We start from the raw sequence: 8,273 nt of genomic DNA on the forward strand, positions 1-8,273 counted from the left end.
ATTATGAAAATTAAGTCTAAAAATGTGACTCGGACGGAATGAACCCGCAGCTCTTGTAAAGCCGGGACGAGCGAGTTAACCATTGCACCACCGGGTCCTCTCTCATGGCTGAGCACATGATAATCAATTTAGATAAATTTTAATACATACATAAACAGCCTATATACGTCCCACTACTGGGCACATACCTCCTCTCAATCAAGTCAAATCAAATATACTTTATTGCACACAACATACAAAACAAATTAACACAGATGATGATAGATACAGTACAATCTGGCGGCCTTATAGCTAAGCAGCAATTTCTTCCAGGCAACCAGTGGATAGGAAACATTATTACAATTTGGTGCGGGACAGTGCAACATCTTGTATAAAATAATAAATACTATAAATAAATAAAAAAAAACAAATAAAAGTAAAATAAATAAATAAAAATAAAATAGAAATATATAAATATAAATACGTACATACATTATACCCATTTATATCAGATGTATATATTTTAATTAAATATGACATTACATGTAGATATTTTATGACAATAGTTTCCTGTAACTACTAAAGGATAAAATACGTTATATTAAGGTGATTCGTTTTCCATACAAAAGTTGATGCAGTGCTACAGGAAAACGGATAGAGGAATATTGTTATAAAACCGATAAATAGTAATATTTTGGTGTATTATTTTCGCAAACTAACAAAAATTTTGGATCCGAATACGAGAAGTACCATATTTCAGACCCTCAATTTTGATCAATTCTACATTTGTAGTGGTGCAGATTACAGTGTATTTGCTGAGCGTGTAGTGGTGTCAATGTTAGTTTGTGTGCGTGATAGTTTTTTTTTCTCTGGGCTTTGACTGTTTGACAAGTGTAATAGAATGCCGGTGACAATTTATAAAGAGATTTTGTATGAAGAGAATAAATATAAATAAAAAACTAAAAATACTACAATTTGAGAAAAGGAATACTTATTGGAAAAATATTTTTATTTATACGCATATTATTTAAACATTTTTAAATAACGTGCAAGTACGGTGTTTAAAAAAAGTGTTTAATGGCTGCATGGGCATAGTTTCCTTTACCTTGCCCTTCGGGGAAATGAGGAAAACCAAACCAAAAAAAACTGTTGCGTTTACCGGCATAAATAGTTGTCATTTATAATTAATTATTTTTCCATCCAACGCAACGTAGTGATTTATATTCCCTTTGCCGCCATTATCAAAGATGTCATCGTTGCGTACGTCGATCGCTGCTTATAGAGACCATAAATATTCAGGACCAAGAAAAAAAATAAAACATGTTCGTGAAGTCCTGAAGAGAAAACATGGCGAAGATGTATCGTAAGTACATGATTAGTTGGTCTTCTCTTACGTTTTTTTTATATATTTCAATGTAGACATTGTACCTACATTGATTTCAGCGGTCGGTTAGGGTGTCGTAAAAGGGATCTCAACACTTAGAAAAATTTCACTTCGATTTTGTATGAGCCATCGACTTAGCCGAATTTTCGAGTGAAATTACTATGGAAGCTGGACTAAAATTTTCAAAAGTTGATTCTACGTAGTGTCGCAAAAAGGGTCCGAGACTTAGAATAATTTTGGTCGATTTTGTATGAGCGCCCGAAGGGCCGAGAGGCGGCGGTGAAGATTTGTTTCGCAACGACAGCAGTCATGGGTGCGAGCGAAGCGAGCACGGAAATTCGCGGCACCCCGTCACTGCAAATATAGGTTACGAAGGCTGTATGGCAGGGGGCGAGCAAAACAAAGCGAGCCGAGTGGGTTACTTGTGACCGTCGAGGCCCGAAGGGCCGAGAGGTGGCGGTGAAGACCTTTAAAGGTCACGAACTTTGAAGGTTTACTACATAAAGTTGATATTATGGGAATATTTTTGATTTTGGATAAGTGACCTTGACCTTTAAGATCAATGATCTTGGTTACCTTGACCTTTGAGGTCACTGAAATCGAAAGTTTACTGCATAAAGTTGATATAATGGTAATATTTCTGATTTTGGATAAGTGACCTTGACCCTTAAGGTCAATGACCTTGACCTTTGATGTGTCTGACCTACACTATATTTGTGAAGAATAAGGGAATAAGGTCATGACCTTGACTTTGAGGTCAGTGACCTCCCTAGGTCATCTAAGGTCACCCGTGGTTTCCCCCCACCCTAATACTCCCACATCCCCCCGGATCCCGAATGTTACTTTTGGCGATTTTTGATAAAAAAAAACTAAGTCCTAATTTTGTATGTGACCCTTTTTGCGACACCCCGACCCAGCGGTATATTATTTTTTAGTTATTTCCAGATAATATTTGCAAAAAAAGTCTCTGCGATTTTTGGACAATTCTCACATTTTTCACAGGGGACACATCGTCGGACACGTGATGTCCAACATGTTATTTAGTTTGTAGGTACTCTTAAAAACTAATATAAAACATTTAATTTTTTTAGACGTAGCGACGTATGGCGTAAAAAAACAAAAACTGACGATAATGATTCTACTGATGCTTCAAGGTTAGACTTCATTTAGTAATTTATAATTTAGTGATCTAGCGGTTAGAGCGTTCAGCTTGCGATCTGGAGGTCTGGGTTCGATTCCCGATGGGGACATTGTCAAAATGTATAGCACGTGGTGGAGTATGATTGATACCCTGGCAGTGACACATTATAGGCTGTTTATGTTTGTATAAGTTAGACCAATATGCATGTTTGAGGTTCGTGCCCGCTGTTAGTGTTCGACGATTGGTTTGGATGGTCGTGCTTGAGATTCGTAAGCCGATCTTTATATACTTACTCATTTATTTGTATAACAAAATTTAATTTTATTATAGAGTCAACACAATTAAAAAATATACCAGAGCTGTGCCGAGTTATCGCGTAGAAGCGACTTATAATAATGAACCCACCAGCAAGCAGCCTACGATTCCAAAAGCTAAAGTTTTGGATGTGAATTGGCCAGTTACTAATCCAGATCTATCAACTTATGAATTGACTGTGGAAAGAGTTTCAGTGGACAACTTGTCCAAATTATCAGGAAATAGAATTGTCGATATTCACCATGTTTTGAGTTGGGCGTTTGAACTCCAAAAACATAGCTTGAATTGTGAAGGCGGTGTCATTGAACTTATTCAAGAAATTAAAAATGGATTTAATTGCGTTTATATTTTCCAATGTTCTATGTGTGGGAAGGAATACCGAAAGAGTAACGAAAAAATTGAAACTCTTAATCAATCATTTGTTTGGGGAGCAGTCACGGCAGGTAGTTATTACACTCAGGCAGCGCATATTACAAATATTATGGATATACCCACTATGTCCGCAAATATATTTCGAAATACCGAAAAGTTATTAGGGTCTATATGGGAGGACCAACTCACTGACGAAATAAACAAAGTTGGACAGCAAGAAAAAGCTATAGCTCTTGAAAAAGGAAATATTAACCAAGAAGGCATTCCATTCATTGAAGTTTATGTTGACGGAGGATGGGCTAAAAGGTCTTATGGTCATGACTACAGCTCTTCATCAGGAATGGTAATATCACATATTTTCAATAAGTATAAAAATACGGATGACTACATATGTATTTAGACAGAAGTCTTCCCTTCATTGTTTACTAACGGCAGTTTTAACTATGAGCAACTGCGTCTTTTTATAGCAGTGAAAAGAAATTCAAAACAAATATAAATCGAGTTACCGGTCTATGAGCGGTTCATATTTACCACATAACTGGACTACGCCCAATCCAAAAGTCTTATTCTCTCAGAATAGCTTGGTTTTAGAACCAGACATTCCTGCGTTCAACAAGTGCACTGTATTCTTGAACACATCTCTGGTAGATTGCACTACAAAAAATCTGTCGCTATGGGGGCGCTATACTTCGATGTGGCGGAAGCCACAATGACCCAGACTTTATCAAAGTCTTCCGCTAGCTAGATCTACAAGCTTTACTCATTGGGAGTACTAGACCATCTCGTGCACATCACACAAAACTGTCTCTCTAATCGAACCTGATATAAATGAATTAATTAAATATTGTATACTTTACTGTTACAGGCGTGCATAATTGGAAAAGAAACCAAAAAATGCCTTTTCGTTGGCATCAAAAATAAATATTGTTACCATTGCCACATGTATCAAAAAGACAACAAAGATGTGCCATCACATTTTTGCTTCAAAAATTACCAAGGTCCTTCTACTGGTATGGAAGCAGCTATACTAGTAGAAGGATTTCAAAAATCGGAAGAAATGCATGGGCTACAATATTTATCCTTTGTTGGCGATGGCGATTCTTCGGTATTTGCCCAACTAAAAGAAAAGGTGTCCTACGGTCGTTACATCAAAAAAATTGAATGTAAAAACCACGTCATCAAAAATTACACCAGCGCTTTATACAAGGCGAGCTATTATGTTCTTATTTGATTACTTATATTTTTTTACAAAGGAAACCAATACATGTAAAAATTGTAGTTTTGTAAAAAAGGTTAGACAGGAGTGCTTGAGCATTACCGTTTAGATTATCATATTAGGCGACCACATTAGTGAAATTGTATAACAACAGTTTTATAGAACATCTGGAGCCCCGAGTATTTTCTTGCAGCTGCTTTTCCTCGGTTATGCAGACTGAGAAGCTGCAGAAGTTTTAGGCGGAAGAGACGTTCTACAAACGCTTAAAATGATATATGGAGTTCTTCACTCAAGTGTCTTGAACTTTTAATTTATACTTGCAGATCCTTGCAAATAAAAAGTTACCTCTATATGGGCGGAGGCTACTAAAGGCCAAAATACAAAAACTGACTGTGGTCACAAAAAAAATAATCATGCAAAATCACAGTAATCGCACACATATGAGAGAAGATTTAAAAAATGGCCCTTCTCACGTTTTCGGACATCATGACAACTGCAAACATTATTATTGCAAATTCACGAATCCAGAAGTCAAAGATGTTGATAATAACTTGGACGACATGAAACAGAAGGCGCCAACCGTTTGGGCTCTTATATGTGCTGCCAATGAAATGGTCATTACAAAAACCCACCGACTGTCCAACGAGACAACAAATTGCGCAGAGAATTTTATGAGCATTGTCAGCAAATTTAATTGTGGCAAGCGTCTCAATCTCCACAAAGGTGGTTCGTACCAGCGAAGAGTTTACCTTGCAGGTTATATTAATATTATTTAAGAATACTCATGCTTTTTTGGTGTTATTTCTGTAGAAGGTGGTAACCCAGTTTAAATTGAATTTTACAGGACTCACACAAATCACTGGACAGCGCTGGCATCAAAGGGCATGGCACAGATATTTGTCAAGATCACCTGGCCTAACGTTTAAAAAGTACATAGAGAGAAAGGAAAAAAGCAAAGCCCGGCAGCAAAATCGTGTAAGAAGGCGACTTTATACTGTTCATACCAAACCTGCCCAACCTGACAAAAATTATGGCCCAGACGCCCAAGATGTCGTAGAAACAATTGAACCTGAAGAGTTAAAAAAAAATTGCTTGGAGAAATTATCTGAGTTCCAGAAAACTATCCAAGAAATTAAACAAATTGCTGAGGAAACAATTGGTCAACACGAAAATGATCTTTATAATTTGCATCGATGTGACAGATTGACGGCTAGTAATTTTGGAATGGTACGATTGACCCTTTTTTTGTGCAAATGATGTTTATAAACTGTTAATAATAATATAATGTAATAAATTCAACAAAAAGTACAGGTTTATGAAATAACTTTATATATTTTATTACAGATATGTAAACGTAGAAATACCACTCCTTGCCATAATCATGTCAAGCAGATATTGTACAAAAACAATATCATGACAAATGACATGACATATGGGCAAAGAAATGAGTCTATGGCAAGAACGTTTTTTATTGAAAACTACAAAAAAAGTGTACGACCATCCGGTCTGTACATTGATGAGGAATTTGGGTTTTTAGGAGCCAGTCCCGATGGTAAGGTTTTTTAAAATAAAGTATACTTACATCCGAGCTTACAGTACAAAGAGCCTGACAAAAGCCGAGACAAGCGGGCCACTTGTATGAAACCGTAAACAAAATCCGTCGCCCAAAGTTATTTTGTACGCCGTCAGACTTCAATCTTATTTGTTACGTGTAGTTATGGTGAGCTGATCTCTAAGGCGCTGATGTTTGTCCGTGCAGCGCAACGCAGCAAGCAAGCAATATAGTTAATATTTGTTTTAGGTATTGTGGAAAATGAAAGAGCAATTTTAGAAATAAAATGCTTCCCCTCATTGGCTAGGAACAACAAAACTATAGAAATGGCAGCGAAAGAAAAAAAATTATTCCCCCTAAAGATAACGAATGGGATGTTGGAGATGAATAAAACTCACAATTATTACTATCAGGTTTGTAGATGTCCTTTTATTTACTTACTACCGATATGACTAAACCCTAAACCGAATAAAGTAAACCATACGTCAGAATGAACGTAAAATACATTGCATAAATAACAAACACACTGTAGGTATGTTCTCCAAATTATGTCCATAAAGAACGTAAAAAATAGATCACTACGAATATTTTAGATGACCCCACATCAGGTATGTTAGCACTACTAAGTAGTATTATTTGTTGAGGATCTATGTTTTTATTCAAATTGCAGGTTCAAGGGCAGCTGCGAGTCACGAAAATGGAGAAATGCTATTTCATTGGCTTTGTATCACCTGTACAACCAATAACAGTTTTGGAAGTAACCAGAGATGAGCAGTTCATTTCCGATATGCTCCCGAAACTAATTACATTTTACAAAAATTCAGTCTTGCCTGAAATAATATTACGGAGGATAAGCAAGGGAGCCCGGTGTATTGAGTGCACCCTATAAAAAATTTAATAAATTTTTAACGAATTGTACTTTTTTATTTTATTTACTTACAGCTAATCTATATGTCTTCGTATAAGGTTAGGTCACATGCAGGTTAGATCACATACATCCGAAAACAGATTTCTCTGGTAGGTTTGTGGGTTTCCTCATGATGTTTCCTTTGACTGAATTCAAACACGAATTCGAAAACAAATTCGATTATCATTGGTTTAGGCTGTTGAGATTCCTGTGACCGTCATGTGTTCTTCCAACTGGACTACCACGGCTCTCTGACAAACCACACATGACCCTACAAATAACGATTGCAGTACTTACAGTAATAACAAGGTCGATTTTTGTTTGAATGCTAAGTCATAGTTGAAAGAAGGCGCGGAATCTAATCAAAGTCTTATGTAGTAAGTGATCCTCAAAATAGTATAGACATACGCTATTGCAGACTTTTCTGTAGATCTACAAAAGAGGAACAATTCCACCATACAATCTTTTATTATATCTCAATGGGCTTAGGCAGCGTTTTCGCTGAAAGCTCAAGTATGTTTAACATTCATAATATTTAAAACAATTTACTTATACAAAAATATACCCATATTATACCCTAGAAGCACCCTCATGAATCACTCTACTCATTGGTGAAAACCGTATGAAAATCTGATCAGTAGTTTTTGAGTTAGCCGCATGTTCCCTGATACAGCTAATGCCCGTTAGAATTTTACAAAATAAAATATGAAATATGTATTTATGTATGTATATACGGTAAAAGTGATACTTTTTGGAAATTCCGTAACAAAAGGACGTGTTCGTTTAATTAATTTGAAAAAAAAAATAATACAAAAAGTAAAAACATGCAGTTGGGTTTGAACCGTGAAACTTAAGAATGGTGGTGACTACTTTACCAAATGCGCCATTTAGATGTTAGTAGCAGACTTCAAATTATGCATCTCTTTCAATATCAAACCTAGTTGACATGTGTGTGACAGCTTCGTGTTTGTATACAAATTGAAATGACACCAACTTTTGATGCAATGTTTCAATATGATATCTGCAGTAAATACTTCAAAATTGTGGCTTAAATTAAAGATAATGTATGTGAGATTTCGCAAACTAACATTTCATAGGGTCAGAACTGAACAATAAAATAATAAATGGAAAAAATACGAAAACTGCAGAACTAACGCCATCTGATGACGCAGCGTTACCTAGCTGACTGAAATGCATCACCTTAATACATTGTTTTAAGTTTACGCGGTTATTATCATAATTAAAACACATAATAACGGGTTCTTACCGCGTTTAAATGGGGATATGAGACTCCATATCCCATATTATCCCATATTATTATTATTTATTATTATTATATTTGATGGGGAGTCTCATATCCCCATTTAAACGCGGTAAGAACCCGTTATTATGTGTTTTAATTACGTT

The 8,273-nt window shown here is 35.9% G+C and overlaps 1 protein-coding gene across 1 annotated transcript; it reads left to right on the forward strand.

Annotated features, from left to right (window-relative positions):
• The first annotated feature begins 3,093 nt into the window (after positions 1-3,093).
• Positions 3,094-6,848, forward strand: LOC126374645 (uncharacterized). Its single transcript, XM_050021336.1, has 7 exons — positions 3,094-3,534; positions 4,057-4,398; positions 4,731-5,163; positions 5,252-5,634; positions 5,752-5,959; positions 6,209-6,372; positions 6,630-6,848. Exons 1-7 carry the CDS (start codon positions 3,181-3,183, stop codon positions 6,846-6,848), a joined length of 2,103 nt encoding a protein of 700 aa, XP_049877293.1. The 5' UTR covers positions 3,094-3,180.
• Positions 6,849-8,273: the final 1,425 nt, after the last annotated feature.

This window comes from Pectinophora gossypiella, chromosome 17 (assembly GCF_024362695.1).
Source record: "Pectinophora gossypiella chromosome 17, ilPecGoss1.1, whole genome shotgun sequence".
Lineage (NCBI taxonomy): Eukaryota > Metazoa > Arthropoda > Insecta > Lepidoptera > Gelechiidae > Pectinophora > Pectinophora gossypiella.